At 43.6% G+C, this 23809-nt stretch overlaps 3 protein-coding genes across 3 annotated transcripts in view; 2 read left to right on the top strand and 1 right to left on the bottom strand.

Annotated features, from left to right (window-relative positions):
* Nucleotides 1–320: 320 nt before the first annotated feature.
* tgif1 (TGFB-induced factor homeobox 1) lies at nt 321–5304 on the bottom strand. Its single transcript, XM_046372122.1, has 3 exons — nt 4917–5304; nt 2820–3049; nt 321–1973 (listed from the first exon to the last, which is right to left on the bottom strand). The coding sequence occupies exons 1-3, from the start codon at nt 4930–4932 to the stop codon at nt 1311–1313; spliced, it is 909 nt and encodes a 302-aa protein (XP_046228078.1). The 5' UTR covers nt 4933–5304; the 3' UTR covers nt 321–1310.
* Nucleotides 4014–10032, top strand: LOC124049953 (OTU domain-containing protein 1). The gene is made up of 2 exons (XM_046372117.1): nt 4014–4154; nt 7822–10032. Exon 2 carries the CDS (start codon nt 8136–8138, stop codon nt 9498–9500), a length of 1365 nt encoding a protein of 454 aa, XP_046228073.1. The 5' UTR covers nt 4014–4154; nt 7822–8135; the 3' UTR covers nt 9501–10032.
* Nucleotides 10033–11440: 1408 nt separating this feature from the next.
* Nucleotides 11441–23809, top strand: part of si:ch211-285f17.1 (sickle tail protein homolog) — a 102925-nt gene continuing 90556 nt past the window's right edge. Inside the window, exon 1 of the mRNA XM_046372094.1 lies at nt 11441–11859. Within this exon, the coding sequence (XP_046228050.1) occupies nt 11790–11859 (70 nt within the window). The 5' untranslated portion in view covers nt 11441–11789. The remainder of the gene's footprint in view (nt 11860–23809) is intronic.

Genomic DNA, 23809 nt, shown 5'->3' with positions numbered 1-23809 from the left:
TGCTGTACGCTCGTGTTAATTTATGCAGGATTATGCTAATTGGCAGGAGCTGTTGTAAACCTCTCACTCACAGGAATGTCTCTGAATGCCCTAACGGTAGCCTGTGGAAAGACATGAGCACTATACTATTTCTGTCCTCCCTCCTTTTATCCACTGAACAGTCTGACTCAATGCACTCTCCTTATCCTTGAGGGATGAATTGGTAATCTTCACTAAGTTCTGTGGGATTTACAAGAATACAGCCCGGAATAAACATGTGTTAGGTTTAAGTGATCCGACCGAGCCAAAGGAGGGAAAATACCAAATGATCGATTCTGAGATGTAGAAAAACAAAACTTTATTTGAATCCCATGTGACCCCTATTTGCCACAAACATTGCACAGTATGAAAAGAAATCACATCATTGGGCATCGTGTCACATTGACTGTACATATGGTCTTAATATACATGAAAATGCTTTTTTTTTTTTTTTGGTGATTTCAAAAATGCTGTCTTTGTCAGGTTTGTAAAACAGCAAATGCAGAAAAGACATCTGTAGTGTTTAATTTTCCAGTCCACTGGCCGTCGTTTTTCACTGAGTGATGGGATGAAGGCTCAGACTAAGAACCTGCTACATTGGTCATCTGAAGTATCCCTTGGTGGGTGAAAAAAAAAAAAAAAAGAGTATAAAAAAAAAAAAGCATAGAGGTTTTTTTTCTTTTAAAATAGCTAAAAGTAAATTACAAAATCAAAACTATACTTATACTCATGAAAACACATAACATTACTACAGTAGTGAATAAGTTTGTCATAGATGCCAAGAGCAAAGTATGTGTACGACACTGAGATGACCTTCTTCTGCCTTTAGTGTGCAAACTAACAAGGCAGACCAATCGTGAACTGATGCGAGTATGCGTGGATTCGACCAATCCGTCTGATTGGTGTGTGAAAGAAGGCTGATCCTAGCGCTTGCTCTGTTCTCTAAAATGATATACAGTAATATGGAAAGACATAAGACAGGCAGCATTTCTCTGATAACATTTTTGGTCCCTGTGTGCAAATAAGATACACATGTAGATACATACGCATGTATGTGAAATGAATAAACAACAGCCAAGGCACCTCGATACAGTTTTTTTTTCCATAAAAAAAAAACCAAAACATCCTCATCAATTTGATTGGTATACCAAAAATAGAAATGATCAGGCTGTCATGTGGATTTGTTCTCTGTTGCGTGCAGACAAGTCACTAAACTCGGAGGAGTTCCATAGTTGAGACACAAACTCAGTCTCTATTGCCTCGTCTTCTTCCTCTTCTGTCACTTTCTCCCTTTAGGAGACCAGCTGTTTGGCTTGCAGCTCCATCTCTGCAGCCCGTTTGAGGGCCACATCCACCAGGAGCTGGAAGCCGCTGAAGTCTTGTGTGAGGTCTGGAGGGGTGGGGGGAGGGGTGTTGAAGAGCCCGCTGCGGGGGCTCAGGTTGCCCTCCATGCCGGTGCTGCTGAGGATGGTGGTAGTGGCGGGGAGTGGCTGGTTGCCAGGCCCTTCATCCCGGCACCTGAGCAGCGCCTGCGCAGACTGAAGCAGCTCAGCCGCCCTGTCGCAGTTCATTCCCGGCACAGAGGGGTGGGAGGCTGTCGGGCTGGCCTGCATTGCTGCGGTGACAGTGGTGTGACAGATGACAGAAGGGCGGGTGGGCACGAGCCCTGTGGAGGGGGACACGGAGGTTGGAGACGGTATGGAGGGAGAAACCGCCTTCCTCAGAACGCCGGGCATGGCGGGTTCGAAGCTGGACGGGTGGAGAACGCGCTTGTCGTAGCTCTCCTCCGTACCTGCTGCAGGACTGCTGTGTTTCGGGGACTGGGAGCTGTCAGAGAAGCTGTCGCCAGCCTTGCTGCCTTTCCTGGATATGGTGAACTGATTGGGATCTTTGCCATCTTTCCTCAGCATCTCTGGAAGAAGCCGCCGCCGTGCGTTGATGAACCAGTTGCACACCTGGAAACAACAAGAATCCATGGTGTGAGAAAGGCGCATCACATGGCTCACTCACGTTCTGCCTTGCAATTTAAAAGAAAATCTGCTGGTAGGCTTATCCCCAGGTGCAGTTTGCACCTGTGTTTTCAATAGAGAAATCCAATTCAAAGGGCTGACACCACCACCACCACCACCACCCATCACACAGTATTCCAGACTGGAGGTTGTATATTTCACACTGTTAGCAGTTCCTGGGTATCATTCCAAGCAGTGCCGAAATAAAAACAAAACAAAACAAAACACAAACCTCTAAGGTTTACTCCAAAGACCACGATCACATCTGAAACTATGACAAGCTGAACATTACGTTTAAACAAAAAGTCCAGTTTGGACTCATTAATCTTATATTTAAACTAGTTTTCAATACAAAGTAATCTCCTTTGTCCTAGCAGTAATCACGGTCATCTCTCTTCTTTTTTTTTTTCCCTCCTCAGTCCTCCAGGCTAGTCGTAACTGGCTCAGAGAGACTTGCAGCTCTAACCATGTAAATGACTCTGCATTGTTCCCAGACAGCTGGGATGGAAAGGAGCTGGAGGGAGGGAAATTCCTGTCCAAGTGCCTCAGCCAAGCCCGCAGCACACAGGGAGTGAGTTTACTCACGTTGTCTCGGGCTTTAAAATGTTGCAAAATCAAGCTGGTCTGGATGACCTTCAATTCACTGTGCATGTGTCATGTTTTGTTTGCCATCTAGACAGGAAATGATTCAGTCAAGCTGACACTTGCTTCCTTTTGACTTTTACAGTGGCCTCTTCACGCTCTAAGAGTTTGCTCGCAACCTTATCTGTTCGGTCATATCTGTGTCCATACCTGTAGGGTGGAGAGCTGAGTCTGCTTGGACAGGAGGGCTTTCTCCTGCTCAGAGGGGTAAGCGTTGTAACGGTGCTCGTACAACCAGTCCCGGAGGATCTGAACCGACTCTTTGGGCAGATTTCCCCGCCGCTTCCTCTTCCCGTTGCTCCCCGCGCTAGATGACAGATCCAGGGGGGTGTCCACGCTGTCCTCGTCGTCCGTCTCGCTCCCCGACAGCATCATCAAACCTGCACGAGCGAGCGAGAGGGCATGAGAGGGAAAAAAAGGACAAAGAAAAATATATATCCTCTTATGTCAGACACCCCGCTGTCGGTCTCCCAGCCGCTCTGCCGCAGCCGTTTACCAAACGCAAGCTGTCTGGGAGGCAGCTGATGTGTCAGAAGCAAGCTGTCAAGCTCAGCCATGTGATTCATATAAGGAGCGAGGGAGGGTGTGAGGCGGAGGGAGCGAGGACTGGAAGGGGGGGGGGGGGGGGACGTCACAAAGGCTGGCCTGATGCTCTGGCAGTTATAAAACCTGCCTAGACAAATACAAGCCAGGTCTATTGCACAGGCTGAGCGCACACCTTGCATGCTTGGATAAATGAGGCACACTGGGCTGACCACAGAGACAATCACTCTATCATGGCAGATCTTGTTTTGAAGAACAGCAACAGTGTATTTGCAAAGATCACAGAGCAGCTTTTCTTTTTTGATTTAGGCATGGCTCATCAAAGTCAATCATGATCAAACAAGACTGGGGCCTTTGAGTTACTCTGAACGTGAGGAGTTTTAGGCTTATGAAACGCATGTAAAAACCCACTTTGATCGGATTATTTGATATGACTTTTAGTCAGCCAGGAATCTGATTTGGACTAGTTTTTGGGCATATGATAAATTTGACTTCTAAAAAAAAAGAAGGGTCCAGTTAAATCATGTACATAAAGAAGCACACGTATACTGGTAGTTGCTCATATGATGCCACGCAGCTTGCTAAGCCAGACGCCATTAAGAAAATGCAGAAATATAGAGGACATTTAATCCACAAGCCTATGCAGTCTGCTCTGGGACAAACTAGTGGGAGAGGAATAAGAAAGTTCCCAAGTCTGAGCGGCCAACAGGATGAGGTAATTACGTAGGCTGGAGAGAGGGGAAGGGGGAGGGGAGACCTGTTGCAAATCAGCGTCTCCAGACTAAACAAAAGAATCTGGGGCTGCGTGGTTCTTTGTATGCAATTCAAAAGTTTCTACAGTCAAACAGCGAGTTCGCCATAAACTTAAAACCCTTTCGACATTCCGTAGTTTGACAGAATGGACAGATAATACGTGTTAAGGCCACGAAGACACTGGTTTTTGTAAGTTTACAGAACTTGTAAGGGCTTTTCTTTTGTGTGTGTGTGTGTGTGTATGTGTGCGCTGCACCACGAGGTCCGTGAATGTAACAAGGCAACAGCAACTTCCCACAATGAGGTCAGGATGAACATTAGCCCACAATTCAGATTTAAAAACGTAGCTGGGAAGGGAGGGAGGGTTAAAAGGTACAAGACGTCTATATTTAAAGCTTAAAAAATATAAATACAATGCAACACTTTAAACTGCCGAGCTCTGAATAGTCCCCAAAGTTTTTGCTTGTATCCTCAACATTTGTCCAACTTCGACACAAATGTAGCGTCCGGCTCTCTTCCACTTAAATTAGCTGGTTTTCAAAGTAAAGAATAAAAAGAAAAAGAGACAAACGTTTGGCTCGGCTCTGACATTTTACGCGAGCTTTAAAGTTAGCCTAATTACACCGTGACAAGAACAACACATGGCGACACAAAACAGCCGCGTGTGAGTATTTTTCTTTCTTTCTTTTTTTTTTTTTTAAAAGAAAACGTCAAAACGGAAATAAAACCTACACTGAAAAATCAGAAATAACGTGAAAAGTAGCCATATCGACTTTTGACATCGCGCCAGCACATGGCAGAAAAAGCCCCCTGTCATGTCTGGAAAGGAAACAATAGACTGCATGGCTTGCATATGAGGGAAATCGCTCTGTTAATCGCTTCTGAACGCTGTCTCTGGTTATCTAAACTCACTTCGGACTTTTATTGGATCTCAAAAAGCATCAAACCTACCCTTTTTCGTCTTCATCTCCGTCCGAAAATGCCCACTTTTTCCCCCTCGTAAAGCGCGGATGAAAATTGCCTTTGTGTTAGTGCTGTGTGTGTGTTTTTCTTCTTCTTCTTCTTCTTCTTTTCTCCAGCGTGTATCCGAATATTCGAAAAATCCTTGTTCATCAAAAGTCGCTTCTTTCCCAGTCTTTTTTCTTTTCCTCTCCTGGTCGTCCTTGTTTGGATAGTTACGGGGGGTGAAGGGGGTTACCTGAGACCTCTTGCGTCCCTTCGGCTCAAAGCCCTTTTCTCATTGACTGTGTGTTTGATCCTGGAACTGGGTGACAGCTATCTTTGACAGCTGCGTGACTCAACGCACAGAGATCCTCCCACTGTGGAGGGCAGAGGAAAAATCTCTGACATCAGCATGCCTTGTTCCACTGACATGGATACAGTCTAACGGCTGCAGACCCTCCCGCCCCCCCAAAACAAAGCCAAAACACACACAGCAACCGTGTATATTAAATTATGCGCCGCGGAAAGGCATTGACTTGGGCGGGTAGTCAGTGTTGCAACAACAACAAACAACAGGCTGCTTGAGAGCACTGCGGACCTCGTGGTGGCGTCTTACATAAACAGGCTACAACAACCCCAGTGTGAAATAAACAAAACCCCACAACATTACTGATGTTGGCTATACATTTGTGCGCCTTGTGTTGCGTTAGCGGTGCACAGTAGGCTAATCAGTTTAGCCGCTTTAGCCACTTTGTGGTTTTATCTCGTGCGGACGGCTATCACTTCGGTGTGTTGTGGCCCCAAACGCACCATGCCGAGTTGCCTGTGGTGTTTTAATTGCTTTCTGTAATACTCCCAGTGTGTGTTTGCGTTTAAGAGTAACCTTTGTGGGCTTGTTGTGTTCGTAAAGATTCATATCGAATCACCATATAATTGCGTAAGGGATTATGTCTATGGCATGAACCAGCCAACGCTGTGCTGCTTTCACTCTCACAGTCGCCGTAGTTCGCTCGTTCTGTTTCGTGTTTCTCGCGGGATTGAGGAGATGTGTGAAATTCAAGGGGATGTTCGTTCCAGCCCGACGTTCGTGCACCGGTTCAGGTTACTAAAAGACAACAGGGCAGCGAATGAAACGATCAATGCCCTCATTTGTATGCGGTGCACAGCCTTGCGACAGCTGCTGTAGCATCGTCGTTTTGCATGCATTTGTTCCGGAGGGGCATTCATTTCCGCCTGCGAAGCTAAATGTCGCCCCCGTGTGTGGGTTTTTCGATACTTCACTTGAACGCAGCCTCACCTGACAAACAGACGTTCCTCGGACTCCCTCTGGTGGTTCAATGGAGCCTCACACCACGAGAAAAATAGTCCTTTATTAGTCCCGAAGTTGGGAAATTTCTGATGAAGTGTTTACAAACATCACGACAACACCACATGTTATAATACTTTACTGTAAATGACAAATACATGAGTGACAAAGGCAGTTGAAATTTAGATTTAAACAGTGAATTTCCCACATTAATAAAGTTTTGAATTTTGTTTTAAATGGATAAATGGACAAAGTTAATAATCGTAACCAGGCCGTATTATTTCACTGCCTCGGTTGAGATACGATCTATATCAAGCAGTCACATTCTCACTAAACACAAGCACTCTGACTGTTTCATGCGGACAAGCTGAAGGAGTCAGTGTGTTAAAAATAGAGATCTGAGCAGGTTAGGCATGCAGCAGCCTGCCATTGCCAGTAAGTCAGAATCAGACAGATCCATAATTGCACGCTATTACGAGAATACTTCATTATGCACTTCAATAGATTCAGAATATTTTTTTCTGAAGCTTTTGTTTGGTTAGTTTTTAGAATATATTAAGGATACATAAAAGTGGTGTCTTTGCGTTCAGATAATGTTACTAAACCTTGAAAGCGCTTTGTCCAACATGAGTTTTTGGATGGCTGTTTTCATATGCTTGGAAATGGTTTTAGGCACACTCCTCAGTACAGGATAGCCCAAATAGTGATGAGTTGTCTTGTCTTATTGGCCGGATGAAAAGGAACAACTCACTTATTTTAACACACAGCATAATTTATTTAAATGTGACACATCACATCTCTTACATTTTTCGACATGAGGTCAAACGCTGATGCACTGCTGTAGTCTAAACCTGAAAGTTGAGAGGTGCGTCAAGTCGCCCACAGACAGCATGACGTCAGGCGACTTGGCCTTCAAAATAAAGTTGTAACGATCACCTAATTCTGAAACTGGCCACATAAGATTCCATATTCCAGTTTACAAGGATGGCGTCTGCACACAGTCAGGGTTTGTTTTGCTTTTTTTTACAAAACCATTTTGAAAAATAATTTTTAGAAACACTCTAAATTTTTACAATATTTAATTTTACTTACCTATTTTTTGGTAGCATTGTGCCGTGTATGATTGTGTGTGTGACAAATAAACCTATCTTGTATCTTGTAAGTTATTCATCACAAAAAAATGCAATACGGAGTTACAGTGGTTTAAAAACACACAGATAGATGTAAAAGACATCATTAGATTAATTTCAGATGTGCTGTTATGTCTATCCTGTTGTCTGCTCTATGATTTAGGAATCTCCTACTAAAGGAAATGAATACATGGAGTGAATGTGTCTCATTTTGTGGTCAGTATAGATTTGTAGTCAATTTATAGCACTTTGCCAACTTTTACATGAAAAGTTCTGCCGATGTAGACCTTCAGGCTTGTGCTTTTTTATGTTAATACTTTCATGTTTTTAGGGGTATTCAAGTAAGCTTTTGAATACTCGTTTACACTGTGATATTAGTATTTTCACTTAAAAATCTGAGTAAGCCTACTTTTTCCCACTTCTGTGCATTTCTTAAACCAACAAAACTATCCCACGCTCTTTTTTAAAAAAAATATAGGATTTTAATTTGAAAGCATGTAAACGGAAGACGTATCGGTTTCATTCTGTCTGACTTGACACTATGGAAGCGGCCAGTGTCCCGTAACAGTTTGAAGTCTAAAATTAGGGAGGCACCCCAACAGCAAATGACGCAAGAAGGCTAAACTGGACAGGGTGATCGTCTCTGGGTGTCAATGGTAGCGGGACTCAGTACCATGGAAACGTCCCTTACAACTTTGCTGTTGTTGATGACATGGAGGGTATTTTTAGATCTTGTTGTCATCTTTTCGTAACAGCCCGGCCGCGGCGTTCAGTATAAAGGACTCTTTCAAAATGCAGTTGTACAACAGTGCGCTGACACACTACCCGAGGTCGTCTCGCAAAGTAACAGTCACTCTGCTGGCCGGATCGGAGCGTCCAAACGGGACGACACCGACTTCTTCTGCGGCTCCTAAAGTAGGATTTACACAACAAGGCACAGCTTCAGCGACCAACGGGGATCCGCTGAGTGAGGCTGCTTCTTCCGCAAACATGCCTGCCTTTTCGTGTTACGAAGCTTCATCGTTGAGGCCAATGAACTTCACATCGACTGCTGAGATATTAATCCGCAGACCCGATGGAGTGGAGAGGTCTGTGCCTGTCCACATCATAAGGGAGTCCAAGACCAAACGGCTCTCCCCCGACTCCCACGAGGTTGAAAGTTTCCTCTGTAATGACTGTGATTCTGATCTGATTGTGGACTTGATAGATCATCTCAGAAATGGGACAGATGAGCTTTTTCCTGACTGCCCAGAGCTGGTTGGAGGTCACCTTTTTAAGAGTAACAACATATGTAGACCCAGAGTAGAGGAAGACAGGTTGGTTGGAAACTCAAGCGAGGATGATACAGTTTCAGAGACTGATGCCCCCCTCAGATGCAACGGATGGGCCTCATCACAAGAAGAGGAGCTCGTTCCCTCCCGAGAAGCTCAGCTGGAAGACCTCACGAAGGAAGAATTTAGTGATCCGAGCTGTGCCAAAAATGCCCCGGCATCGGACGAGAGACGGGCCTTTGAGCTCAGCGTTCTGCAAGAGTCGTCCCCACAGAGATGTCAAGAGAGGGGCGATGTCAACGATAAAGTCACCCGGTACCTGGCTGAAGTGGAGAAACAAAACCAGTACCTGAAGGAGAGGCATAAATACAGATACCACATCATCCCAGATGGCAACTGTCTGTACAGAGCTGTGTGCAAAGCCACGTATGGGGACCAGGCAAGGCACGGGGAACTGAGGGAGCAGACGGTGCACCACATCGCCGACCACCTGGATGAGTTCAACCCCATCATTGAAGGGGATGTAGGGGAGTTCCTGATCAACGCGGCGCAGGATGGTGCCTGGGCAGGCTACCCCGAGCTTCTCGCCATGAGCCAGATGCTGAATGTCGTCATCCACCTGACAACAGGGGGGAGCTTGGAGAGCCCCACCGTCTCCACCATGGTGCACTGTCTCGGGGAAGAGGACACCTCCAAACCGGCCATCTGGTTGAGTTGGCTCAGCAATGGTCACTACGACGTTCTTCTAGACAGGTGCCTCCCCAACCCGGAGTACGAGGACTGGTGCAGACACTCGCAGATGCAGAGGAAACGGGACGAGGAGCTGGCGAAGTCCATGGCAGCCTCGTTATCCAAAATGTACATCGAGAAAAACGGAAGTGCGTGAAAGAAGCGGTGTGTGTTGGGTATTGAAGGATGCACTCTTGACACAGTAGAATGCAGACCCAGCGATTCTGCTCGGTTTCGACATGCTTGAAATGATGTTTTTTTTTATATATAAGACTCGCATTTTGAGAGAAAGGAAGTGCAGTGCACATACTTTGGTTTTTGTATATGGCAGCGATGTCCAATTAGTGGCAGTGGTCTCTGACAGTGTGTGAGCCTGTTCCTCTGTTGCGTTTGGGTTACATGATCCAGTAACTGTGTATACTGTATTTATTTGCCTTTCACTGTCCGACTAGTTATTTTTCTAAATGTTTGTGCTTTGTAGGCCATCACCAAGTACAGAGAAACTTTGTGTGCCATTTTTCATTGTTCAGTATCTGTATAGCTACGCTCTTTTGCACAAAAGTCCTATCAGACAAGTCCAGTGAGTTTGAGTCACGTCTGTGAGAACAATTCAAGGGTTATTTTTCTATTACTCAATTATTCCTTTTTAGGCTTAAAATATTTCAAAATAAAGTTCTGAAGAAACCTGATCAGCAGTGATTTTAATGTTTAATTTCCACAGCCAACACTTGGTTATCGGTCTATTCCTCGTTATCCAGTATGACACACATAATGTCAGACAAGTCAACACATGAGGAGTAATACAGCGGAGCACATTCATCGTATTCATATTCATGAAAAAGGTTTCGTCCCAGTCTCATCACTTGAAAAAACACCTGTTGTAGAGTACACACACCTGTGATTTGTGCCACTACTGCTTTTATAAGGGGTGATTTAGTTAAAGTATTAAAGTACAATACCTTCAAAGCTTGATGTTGAAGTAATCCAAAAGTATTCAGACTGTTTGTTTTTGTAATCCAGTGGATTGCGTTGCTCATTTCAAAGCCAGACGTGTAATTTGTCTTCATTAAGTGACCTAATTTTCACAGTGTGACTTCCTTCACGTTGTCACACTGTTTTAACATCCCTACTTGATAAATTGTTATTATGAAAATGGCTTTTAAGGAAGAGAACAGGCTTAATCTCACAAAGCTTTTTTTTCCCCTCCAAGACAAGAAGTCAAGATTGCACCGACTGCATTTTACCTCTTGTTTTTATTTCTGTTGAGATATTTTAAATGATTTCCTTTTCAACATTTACTTTCACATTTATTTCTGTTTTTCATATAAAAATTTCGAGAAGCAGTTTGAAAGCTGTCATGCTTGATGTCTGTCCTGGCCTTAAACAGCATGCGTTAGGACTCAGTGTAAGGTTTAATAAGGTTAAGCTTAGTAAGGTTTTGTGCCACAGCTCAATAAAACATGAAATTGTCACTTTATTGCCACACAACACATTTTTTTTCCAACAGAGGAACTGATGCAGCTGTGACTTCTGAAACTGCACGTCTCATTCACGAAACAGCAGTTTGACCTGCAGTTGTGCCAGACTGCACAATATTGTTCTTTTTTTGTCCTCCCTGTTGCTGACACACACTGGGATCCGCTGACAACGCTACACTTTTCTTCCACTAGGTGGCGTCGTAGCCCCCTGTATACACTTTCTGACAAAGTTACAGTATTAAAGGAATTTGTTTTCAAACGGATCACAATGCCGGGTTACTTGGCCTTCCGTGTCAGTTATACGGGCTTCTTCAGGGCTCTGACTCGTAAAAATCAATGCTAAAAACGCTTCAGGATTAGTAATCAATGATGGGAGAAATAAGACACTGCTGTAAAGAGTTTTAATCCATTATAAAGTGCGTTCTCAAGAAAATGATTGGTTGACAACTTTGTCTCAACAACATACACTTTTTTTTATAAAAGGGGTAAATATTAATATCATCCTACAAATAGGCTGCAGGTCTTAAACTTTATGGGGTTATTATGGATCATTTCCCAAGAAAGCTTTACAGCGGTGACGTAACCCTGCGGTCATGTGGACAGAAAAAAAGTTTTTATCTTTTTTAATGCGGGGGGGGCGGTTAGCGCCTCTCATCTGCTCCAGTGCGTCTCGTACGGACCACCAGGCTTCAGAGCAGAGGGCAGGTGATAGAGGACCGATCGGGCTGCTTCCCCCGCAGTACTGGCACACCGTCAGCGCAGAGACTCAGGCGGGAGCAGAGGGAGAAGTCAGGGACAGACGGCCCCCGCCCCCCTCCACGCCGGCCCGCAGCGCTGCCTACGGAAAGACTCCCACGCTCCTACAAACGCACCGGGACGCGGCGTGGCTCCACCGGCGGAAGTTACCGGATACTTGAAAACAAACGAGCCCGGAGGACACAGCCCGTGGTCGCCAGAGAGAACCGGACATGTCGGGACACCGCGTGCAGTTCGCAGACCTTCCTCCCAGTGATCACAAAGGAAGTCCCAAATTTCACAGTAAGGAGCCTTTTTTTTTCCCCAAAATAATAACTGTTGACCTTGATTTCAACTGCCAGAATAATTTGTGTAGGGAAACTCGTGAAGTTTTCTTTGTTTGTTTTGTTTATTTGTTTTTTTGGGGCTTATTTTAGGGGCAGGCTTTCACCTTTTTTAGCTCTAAAAAGTTCATGTTAAATGTTGTTTAGCAGCAGCTTTGTAATGATCCACGAGGCAGGAAGAGTTGGAGCCAATGTCACATAAAAATCTCCGGTGGAGTATGTCTTTTTCTTTCATTTTTCTTTCATATGTAGCTTTCTGGCTTAATGCAGCCATAACGTTGTATACACAACACTCTGCCATTAAACTTCTCTACATGCCAGAATAATTTGCAATAAAAAACACAATCCAGAGAAAAATGCCCCAGCTGAAGGTAGCAATGTAGTAAATTTTCCCCACTTTTCTTATTTGCCGCCTTGTGTTTTTGAGGAAATTTAAGAATAGTTTCAGACATATACAATATTTGCTCACATGACATGAATGATATTCTTCTCATGCATGACTCCTGGCGTTATGGATTCATGGAGGTTGCGCTGACCCTTCACTTGCACTCTGCATGTGCATCAGTGGTGTGATCCCACTTGGTACCCACTCAGTACACTTATCTGAAGTGGCACTTGCCCTTTACGTGCTGCTGCTGCTACTAACTTTTCCTTTATCCTCAGTGAGTGTAACAGTCCTTATTTTCTGTCTTATTAAGGTGACGCTCACCTTGAGATGCTTTTAGCGACCACTTTCCTTCCCCCCAGCCTTGTAATGTAACACACGAATGGCTGTTAAAGATCAAAACATTCAGCGCTTTTTGTGCTTTTACTGCACAAGTGGATGGTCCAAAGATGCGGCTCTAATCACATGTGAGGCGCAGTGGCTGTGCCTGCCTCTGCTGCTGCTGTGTGCTGCAGTGTGTGCGCTACAGCATGAGACACAGAGAAGCTGAGCTCATCTCCATGGTGACAGGTTGAATGACAGGACACGTGAGCGAGGACGCAATGGAAAATTGCCAGTTTGCTGCAAAGCCCTCCACAGGGGTGCTTCTACAGTAAGTTCTGGCTCGATGACAGCGCATGTGCAAGCTCGTGAAACATTTGCGTCCGTGACGGCAGCTGTTTGACGGGGTTTTTTTGTGTGACATGCATGTGGGCAAGCAGGGTGAAAAGAGGTGATGCTGTGTGGAGCTCAAACTCAGGTTGTATGCAGGACATGTGGGGCTGGTGTGTGTGTGTGTGTATGTGTGTGTGTGTGTGGAAGGACAGAACGCAGCTTCAGCAGCAAACCACACACTCTGACTCAGCCCATTCGTTTGTGTTCTGCTGTCCACATGCAAGTGACAGTGGGGTCAAGTTTCAGTCTCTTCTCTTCTCTGTCAAACACACACACACACACATACCGCACTCACACACATGCGCAACCTCACACACATTCCTGGTGCAGGGCCAGGGATGGATCGCCAAGTCTTTAACACTCCACTCACTCATGATATTAGTACGTGAAATCAAACGGCACACGGGCAGAAAAAGAGCACTCATCGTCATTGTCGCCATTGGTTTTCAGGCCGCTTGATGTCACCCAGAGGGAGTATTTCATTGAGTGGTTTGTTGCTCAGAGAGAGAAGTCAGCTGAGGTCATTTTGCTTGAGTTAAAGCAGAAATCTGCAACATCTAAGTGTTGACGTCGTAGAAGAAATAGTCAGTGATGTGGTGTTTCTACTCTGGTCGTCTGTCTCAGTCACTTGACTGCTCCATAACATCCTTCTCTTGGTAAAGTTGGCATTTTTAGCTCGTTTACTGTCCATGTAGCTGTGGTGGTCATTCCTCACAAATTTTCCTTACCGTTGCTGCTGTTCACGGAGGGAAACACATTCATTTGTGTATGTCAGTGGACGTTTCCCACAAAGGCTGTGGTAAAAGAAATATAAAGACTTTCATTGGTAGGTAATATGTATATTTTTAAGTACTAACATGCCTGTGAAAGGTTGACAGTTGACACTTTTGAAAAGCCAAACTGGAAAATCTCAATTTTCAGTGGTGAGAAACACTGCTGTGTGTTAGTGTGGATCAAAGGCCGAGAGACAAAAAGAAAAAGGACTGGTGGTTATGTATCAGTGACAACAGCAAACTCTTCTGTGCTGTGCAGCTCAGTTTTCCTCCTCAGAGACACAGTGACTCATCTGTGTTCTGGATTACCTGAAGTAGAGCTCATTTCATCCTTGTTCCTAATCTGTTCCACCATGTTCGCACTTTCCATTCTGACCCGAGCTGTTACTTTACTGTTCGCCGTTGTCACACTGGGAGTTTTAGCTACTTTGCTTTGAGAATGGCTGTCTGCAGGGATGTGTCTTTCAGTAGGCTGCTTTGCATCCCGGACAGCTGCGCTCCGAGCCGGGACGTTCACCAATCTCGGATTTCCAGCGAAATTTGAAGATTATGTCGACAGTTTCTGGAGAAAAATGTGCAGTCTTGATTGAATGATTTGAATGACAGAGTGAAAGTTAGTGCCTTATCTTTTCCCAGCAGTCCGGTAACTCGCCATGAGAGGGTGGAGCACTTAAACATCCAGCTCCATCACGGTTTGGTTTGCTCTGCTCACTGATGGTACTGTGGCTCCTTCCATAGGTGTTTCTCCATTAATATGAGTCTGTCATGCATCTGTCCACAAGCCAAGTTAATCAAACAGACTTGTTGTGAGTCCAGATTTTCTGTCTTTCCATGGCACTCTTTCAGACTCACTTTGAAGAGCCATCTGCTTCGAGACTGTCGAATCGCTGCTGATTGGAACATCACTTTGTCCTTTGCATGCATGCATTTTCTGTGTGTGAGATTACGTTATTACTTGCAAGAGATGATATTAACGCAGCAGTTTAATTACAACTGTGACAACTAGTTGAGTAATTGATTACTCAGCCCTTCGCTTGTAATGCACTGATTAATATTTTAAGTCATTTATCAAGCAAAAATGCTCTGGTTCCAGCTTTTTGATTGTGAGGTGATTTTGTAGACCAAATAGTCTCATAAAATAAGTCATCAGTTAATTCATTGATAAATTAGTCGATGCAACCTTAAATGAACGATTTTAGCAGATAAAGTAAAGGATGGCGAACAGTGAAAAATATATACTTCAGAATAAGGCATAAGAGATATTTGCATAGAGTTTGAAAAGTAATGATTAGACTTTTAATGTTAAATGATATTATATGTTTAAATACTAAAACTTCCAGGCTTTAAATTCCAAACATACTGTGTAGTATTAAGACACACCTGTCCACTAAACAACGCTCTTACCTCATCACAGCAGTAAATTAGACATTTGCAAACACGTTATTGTTATGAACATCTGTGTAAGACTTACACTCTGCTGTTGTTAGAGCGTGTAAAAAGGTACAAATTGCAGCTTTAAATTAACACAGCAGACTGGTGTCCTGGGTGTTTTGAAAAACTAAAGGTATTTGCATATTCAAATGAATATCTTGCCTGACCTCCCTTTAATGAGAAGCTCTAAAATAATAGGCGCTTCACAACATCAGTGCTTTTCAAGAAAAGTGTCAACCTATCCTCACTCACTTTGGGTGAGTATCCACTTTGTCCCTTTAGTCAGGATGTCCAGGCCAAACAGTAAACATGTCTGCACGCTATCTAACTCAGAGTGATTATATGTGGTTGCCCAGAAATGCAAAACGTTGTGTTGGAACAATAAACACAGAATGTGCTTTCTTTACCAGCTCAGGAATGCAGATGGTGTCTGTGGCAGTTTGAGGCTTTCGAAACCAGGGGCGGGTGCAGTCTCTGAAGCTTAATTCTCAGCGAAAAACAAATCAAATAGTTGTGAAGGTGAGGATGAAGCCTGGCCTTAATATCCTACGACATATTCTCTATACATAGCTCAGTCACTGCTATTAACGTCGTGAGTTAGTGAGTTGCTGTCCGCTCGCATGAGGTGTGAAATGCCATGCTTGGTAGGCTGTCTGTCCCACTGAAAATGATGATAACACTGGATAGGCACTTGAGAAGATCCTTCTGGAAATAGCTGAGCCCCTGAGACGCTAAACAGCTGTTTTCACAGCGGATTAAAAGCTGTCCCTTAAGGGCTCTTGAGTTCCTGTAGAGTTTAAAACACAAAGATTTAAGGGTATGCTGTGGCCTTCTCTGCCCAAGAGTGCTAACATGCTGCTGTCCCAGCTTTAACTGGGGATGTTGAAGCTCTCTGATAAAGGTAACCTTGAGGTGATATCCACGTCGTTTTTCATTGCTCGCATACTGAGCATACTTTGAGGCATGGTCCTTGGTTGTAACGATACTTTCAATTTAATTAGCTTCCCAGTATTTATTTCACCTTTTATATATATTTAATTAAGCTGGTAGTCCTTCTACTGTCATCTCTTTGTCATGGCGTTCAGTTTATTTAGCTGAAAAGGTCATTGATGAAAGCGAAAATAGAAATCAAATCGCTTACAGACATTTCAAAAGAGCCTGATATACCTTTAAAATAAATAAATGTATCTCCGGCACTCACATTTTTTCCATTTTGCGCTGACCTTTTCATATCTTTGTCTAATGTTACTCATGAAAGAAAAAGCATTTGGGCTATTCTTGGAAAAAAGAAAACATTGCATACTATTTTCTGACATCTGACATTTTGTTCCTTCATCATGGATTTGTGTGAGAAAGGAGAGTTAGCATAAAGGTCGCTCTCGGAAAACCAAGTCAAAGAGAGATGGCATTTTGAAAAGACTGAGGAAAAAAAAGTAAAAACACTGTAAAATAGTGTACAGTAGATGACATCCTGTGAATTACTCCTGGCTGAGTCATCATCTCTGTCTCAGTGAATGGCTGTGCATCATGAAACTTTGCAAGCCTAATGAATTATCCACCCTCCCCTGACTTGTCTGTCTCTTCAGCCAGATGTTTTCCTCTTTTTTTAATCCTGTACTTTCTTTCTGATTCATTCCTCCTCGTGAGCTCCTTTCTGAAGAGGAAATGATGAAGGTATCTTTAGTTTTCTCAAAAATCTCCATGAGATCGAAACAAAAGATCTAAGAAGAGCTGAGCGTGGTGTCAGTGCAGAAATTTCACCACCTGTTACATGAAGAATTGGGAGACAATGAAGTTCACCTGTTGGACGGCAACAAGTGACACATGGACCTTTCAGCACCGGCCACTTAAAAGCTCCTCATTGGCTGTGGCAGCTGAGCTGGAGCTCAGGCGGCTTCAACGCTGTGGTTCCCGTTGCTGCTCTACTTGTCGCCTGTGAAGCCAGCTGAGGAGTAAACAAACACTTCTATCTTCTTTATTGGCATCTCAAGTCTGGAAGGATCCAAGGCCTGATAATACACAGATGGGAATGTACACTGTTAAAATGATGACTCCCAAAGGGTGCCGCAGCTCTCCACATGGTTGTCAGTCATCCGCCCTGAGCAGCGCTCTTGAAATATCTGTGCTATTTTATTGGTGATTAGAGACAATCTGGCTGTAATTCTGTGCTGTTGGGATGTAATAACATTCCCCACATGCTCTCCCCAAGCTCTAATGATGCATGATGCCAGCCTCGATGACACTGTCTTTTTTTAGTTTTTTTAAAGGAGGAGCACAGAACAAAAAATTGGTTTGGACACAGATGAGTGAGATGTCAGATCTCCTTTGATGATGCGGCGAGGTCATGTTCAAAGGGAAAATATCAAATGGGTATGTGGGGGAGAAAATGAGCCAGTGTTTATGTGAGTAAGGTTGCGCACTGATGCTTAATATTAAGTGTGTGTCTGTGTGTATATGTGTGTGTTGGTACCTGATAATTAGGCTTATCTTAGACTTATCTTCAAACTCCGTGCTGATGACAGAGAGTCTTTTATTCACCAGCTGTGATTTTAATGACTTTACAAATCAGTCAAAGGATCTGGGTCACTGCCACAGAGGTCGGCCTAGACAAACACACTTATGCACCTAAACAAAAGAACTCCTGTGTCTGCAGTCCTTAGTGTTGTCATCATGAAAGACAGTTTTAGGCCTTTTTTTCAAGTTAAAGGACTTTTTGGCTTTCTTGGTTAGAGTTGGGGGCCCTGCGATTGACTGGCAACCAGTCCACGGTGTACCCCGCCTCTCGCCCGTAGTCAGCTGGGATAGGCTCCAGCTCCCCCGCGACCCTGATCGATAAGCGGTATAGAAAATGGATGGATGGATGGTGAGAGTTGGATGAGAAAAACAAAACTAGTCTCATATCTACACAGTAAGCATAAAGCTACAGCTGGTTAGCTTAGCTTAGCATAAATAAAAATGAAAGCAGCCAGTCTAGCTTTGTGCAATGGGTACAGAATCTGCCCACCAGCACTTCTAAAGTTCTATAATTAACAAGTTATAGTTTGTTTGTTTAACCTGTTCAGAAAAAGGTCACAGTGGTTCCTTTATGTTGTAAGAAATGCTTATGACTAATACTGCGTGTGTGTTTGTCTTAATGTTTGTGTGTGTGAGCCTTGCTGTTGTGTTGTTTTACCATCCAGTAATATTTCCTGGGAGGTATGTGTTGCTTAGGCACATGACCTGTACAAACCCAGGCTCTTAAGATGGATATTTCAACACAACTTATCGAGATATAAGAGAAACCAAACACACCCACACGCCTCAACACTTTTTCTCAGTAAGACACTGTATTTGATGAGGCCCTCCTGACTCCGAGTAATTCGTGCTCACTTAGCAAAAACAAGCCATCTGACGCCGCTAATTTAACATTCCAAACATTGTGCTTCAGTATCTAATTTGATAACTGAGCTTGTGGATGGGAAAATAATCCTCTCCCAGTCAATAACCTCAAGCCGCTCCTGTCAACGTGATAAATGGGAGGTTTAGTGTGAGGATACAAGTGGGTGTTTCTAAGTGGAGGGGACGCCACTGGTTGGGTGCGGTCACAGCAAGGGGCTGTGGGAGGAAAAGCACACATCTAGAAAATGTTGAGGAGTTTTGTGATGAGCCTACAGAGCACTTTTTTTTTTTTTTCCTCTGAGAAAGGACGAAGAACACCTTGAGCTGCAGTCGTGCAGCAGTTATCCAACTTCTGTTTTTGATGATAAGAGAGAAAAAAGAGTGGCAGAATAAGCAGCGACCTATTGCTTTATCAGCAGACTTCTTATAAAAAACTCTATCAGCAACATTGCCTATGTGAAAATGAGGAAGTGAATATAGGCTTTGCTGCACGCTGTAAATTCTTTGGCACTTCCTGTGAATTTACAGGTCAATTTGGGCTAATCCACTTTTACTCCCCGGAAAGTCTATGAAATACCAGCATGCCAATAAGTGTGGTGCTGGCCTCAGCAAATGGCTGTTGATCCTTTGATCCAAACTGTAATCGGAAGACAAAGGATTTTTTTGTTTTTTTTAAGAGCCTTTTCTGTCATATTGAGCTGCATTTAAATCCAGTCATTCTCCATGTTATCCATCTTCTTGATCTGAAGAATGAATAAGACTCACGGAAGTTGATTTCTTCCCATGCAAATGATACCAATTATGACTGAAGAATATTTTTGAATCACTGGAGTCTGTTCTTTATATCATGATTGATTACCGCGGTTGTTGTTTAATTCCCCGGGCTTTTGCTTGACATAAATTTCGCTGTAGCTTATCAGACCTGTTACAGCTGCTGTGATAGAGGTGAGACTCAGTGATATTTAACAATCAAATATTATGTGCTGCCACTGTGTGAAGCTAAATGACGTGATGATGCAGACTTGGCTGTCAGGAGCCACTGCAAAGGCCAGCAGTTGTGTAAGAGATTTAATGGCCAAGCCTGGCAGTCTAAGAGGGGGCGGCCATCATCAGACCTTTTGGCAAAGTCAGCAAGGTCCTTTATTCTCTGCTTCTCTCGTTCAATCACTCTGTTAGTCATCCCCAAAAAACACTTTGGTGCTCCCAACCTGCAGACGCTGTGCTTTGTGCATTTGTGTGTCAAAAGTGCTGTTAATCAGGAGCTTAAAACGTCTGGTCTATGCTGGCAGGACTGCTTTTATTCAGTTATTATTTTATGCATTCATGGACATTCCCTTAAGCAGCAGGTGGTCAGCTGGTCCCAGGTCTGCTGGCGCTCTACCACATCTACGCCCCCACATGACTCTGTTCAAAGCAGCATAATACAAAGAGTATGACTTTCAAACAGAGCTAGCAGCTGATATTTACAGACGAATTAACAGCCCCAGTGCAGCGGGCTCCAGTTATGAACGCTGGTCTGAGGCCAGTACATCAGAGAACTGTGCTGACGATGAGCTGACAGAAAGCAGTAAGTGTGTCTGTTGTGTTAATGCTAATAAGTTTATTCATATAAACACACAGAGAGAGTACATATTGTTTCAAAACTACTACTCCTTCTGATTTCTGTAAATATTCAAACTAGCAGTGTGCAAGAAGTGTGCATTAAATATATTCTCATTTAAAGAGACTTAAAAGTAGAGACCAAATTATATCTGTTTTCCAGAAGGTCGTTCTGAAATCTCTCGATAGGTCCGTTATCGCAGGTGTTGCCTCATGACTGTTGAAACTCCTTTCTCCAACTCTATCTTAATCTTCCACTGTCGTCTTCCTCTAACAGCTCGTCTCTCATGAGATTTCAGAGCGCAGTTTCAAACTTGAAACCACCTGAAACCCGCCGCTATCAATGAGGCAGCTATCTGTGTGGTAGAGACTAAAGAGTCAGGAGGAGCACAGAGAGGAGCAGGACAGACAGAGGAAGGATGGGGGGGCAAACCTACTAATTTCTAAACTGTGGTTATGGCCCTGTGTAGTGCTAATGTTGCATATATATATATATATATATATATATATATGTGTATTTTTTAACCACAATAAAACTATGGTCTTAGCGACATCTTTGGTTGTTTTGTGCTTTAAAGTGTGGCTTTTGTCTGCTGTCCCGTGTTTGAACTGTTGCTTCTAACCACAGCATGACTGCTTGTAAACTTACATGAATCTGCGGCTTATTGAAAGTTTTGTGCTTTGCGAGCCCTTAAACCTCTGGGTGTTTCAAACCCTCATTTTGGGTTCATGTCCCGGCACGGCCTGATGAAAGAGGAGTTATCAGTGTGTGTTTGATGCCTGCTGTGTCTATGATAGAGACACCCCCTTCACTCGACCTGTGCTGTTATGACCTGTCTCTGCCCAGCTGTGTTTTCTGGACCACCGGGGTAGAATGTACACTCAACTTTTATATTCTCCTTAAAATGCATCCCAAGCAATGTGCACATCTCAGAGTTTCTAATATACTTCTCTTGAGGAAAGGTTGAGTTTACAGCTTCTGCTAATTGGTACTTAAACAGTGCACTTTTTTTGTGTTGCAGGTTTCTGTTTTCTCCTTGATGGTCCTTCTGTGGTTTCATCACAAAGGCCAAGTTAAAATTTTTCACATGATGTTAGAAAGTTAGATCATCCTGCACTGTAAAAAAAAAAAAGACTTCTGTATTGTGAAATCAGTGGATTTTCTCTTTAACTTACAGCTGCACCAATAAATATTTCCATGTTAACAGTAGATTGGTTTAAATTGCAGGGTATCAACTGAGGTGGAATTATGACTCAGCACTCGAGGACAAGAGGCAGTTTGGCATCTTTCGGCTCGTTGTTTTGATTCTTACAGCCTACGGATCTATTCGTTCGCTGTCCCTGTGTTCATTGTGGTTTTCTGTGAAGTGTTTGGTAAACTTACTAATTTATGTTTTTGAGAAATGCTTTAAATGTATTACCATATTTACCAGAATGCATTGTTTCGGGGTTAACTAAATGAGAAAGTCATCTCATGTCTTTTCACTGATAAAAAAAAAAGATAAAAATGACAAAAACTACCATAAAGATTAGTATGCACTTCGGTCCCTGTGCTCGCCCTCCTTATTTTACCAGCCACTGAGAGTACCTTCAGATGTTGTACCTTCATATTAGCATTAGCATGATACGAAAGTGGCTCTTAACTTTGCTGGAAGAGCTGAAAGGATTATGTTGCATATGAAGAAGTGACCTTGATTCAACTTCAAAGTAGGAGAATAAATGTAGCTGGAAAGCAAATGTAACCAGGGACCCTTTCAAATATGACTCAACAGTTGTTGATCGAACGTAACGTCTGAAGTTTATGAAACTGATCTTTCCAGTTTTAGGGAAGTTAAAATCCTTAGACATTACAACAGATCACGAATTAACAATGTTTTGCACCAGTACAGTTATCTCTCAGTTTTAGGTCTGCTGGCAGACCTGTTTTTTTTAACTTTGGATCTTTATGTGTTTTACAGTGCCTCACAGCTGTTAGTTACTGCTATCTGCCCACAGCTGCCACTTATCATCGTCTCCTTCTTCCTTCCAGCAGAAAGCATATTCAGCAGTAGCCAATCACTGAAGGGAGTAGAACTTAGCACAGACTTTCCACTGACCTTCAAGACCTTAAAGTCCCTCAACCCCTGAGTCACCCGAGCCTCTGCCTCAGAACTTGACACTGAATGGCGCCTGGGAGTTTTAATATCATGGGGATTGTGGGTGCTCCTGACTGATAGAAGTTCGAGGTCGGTCTTTGATGTTCTTCGTGCTTCATAATGAGGATCAGACTCTGGGGTTTTTGGCCAAAGTACCCCCCCCTCCACTCAGAGCAGAGGGACAGCAAAGTTTGAAGGACCAGCTCTACCTCAAGCCTTGAGGACTTTTCCCCTCCTCCCCCATCTTCCTCTCTCTCCCCTTCTTTCTTTAATCAGCCGATCCAGCACCCAAAGCGTCTTTGCTTCTCGGAGTGAGTTCACCAGATCATTAAGGGGGCCTTAACCCAGATGAATCAGGCCTCTGAAGTTTTTGATCAGCACCTTGGGGAAGTGGGAGGTGTTCATACAGGAGAGCATGAGACAGCACAGGAAACGCACCAAAGGAGGTCCAGCTCTGTCTCGACTGGATGCAAACACTGAAACTTGTGTACGTAAACCTGTGACGAAGCAAAAGGTCAGGGCAGATGTCAGACGAGGGTTGGGCCCAACAAACCCCTGACCCAAGTCCTGAAATTGAAGGCCAATCAGAAACATGTGTACTAGTGCTCCAGTTAGGTCACCTTTCCTGTTGAAAAGGCATATTTGATGAATTAACTTTGGGAGACAAAGACCCATTGTGGTGTCACTGCACTGCCTGTTAGCAAGCTAAAGCAGAGTCTTTGTTAATGTGATTGACTTTTGTCAAGTGAGATTTTACTCTTGTCAGTTAGTCGTTGTGGAAACTTCTGTTTCTAAATGACAAAGAAACCATCCTTAAAGTGGACCTGAGATTGAGTAGATAAACGCCAGATGTTGTGCTCCTTATCCTACAGTAAAATTAGACTTACCTCTCTGTTTCCCGTAGGCTGGGCCATCAACAATTGCCTGCAGCTGTCTCTTGTGCAGTTTATTGCATTCAGCCTGAAGTCAATGCTTTTTCTAGCTGAGGAACTGCACCATTAATTTGTGTCATTGCCACAGAGGAAAGTCATAAAGGTTGGAGCCCATTTTTCCTGTTTTGCATTTGGGCAATAGCATAATTAAGGGAAGCGCAGCTAAATCTTTATCTTGAGACCAGAAACGTGCAGCAAGGCTTCATATCTCACATGACCAGTTGCTCCGCTGCTATCCATCATTCATTCAGTCTTGCACCTCTCCCTGCATCACTAACAACCTTTTTTAGCCCTGATTTATTTTTACACCACTCCTATTCAAGCGTCATACAAAGTGCCTCATGTGCCCTTCTTTGTGTCATCATCATCACTTTGTGTCCCTTTGTGTCACATGCTTATCTTTGTCCAGTGTTAGCTCAGTTGCTGCTGGTTCTGCAGATCCCTCCTGCTGACTGAAGCCTTGTATATTTTCCTGGCTGTGTATGTGTGTTTGCCTGCTTGTACTTATGCATGCAGTTGGAGGACTTCCTGTTGTTTTGCGCATGGATGGTGCTGTTTGTTT

Source organism: Scatophagus argus, chromosome 18 (genome assembly GCF_020382885.2).
Source record: "Scatophagus argus isolate fScaArg1 chromosome 18, fScaArg1.pri, whole genome shotgun sequence".
Lineage (NCBI taxonomy): Eukaryota > Metazoa > Chordata > Actinopteri > Scatophagidae > Scatophagus > Scatophagus argus.
This window is presented reverse-complemented; position numbering and strand designations above follow the sequence as displayed.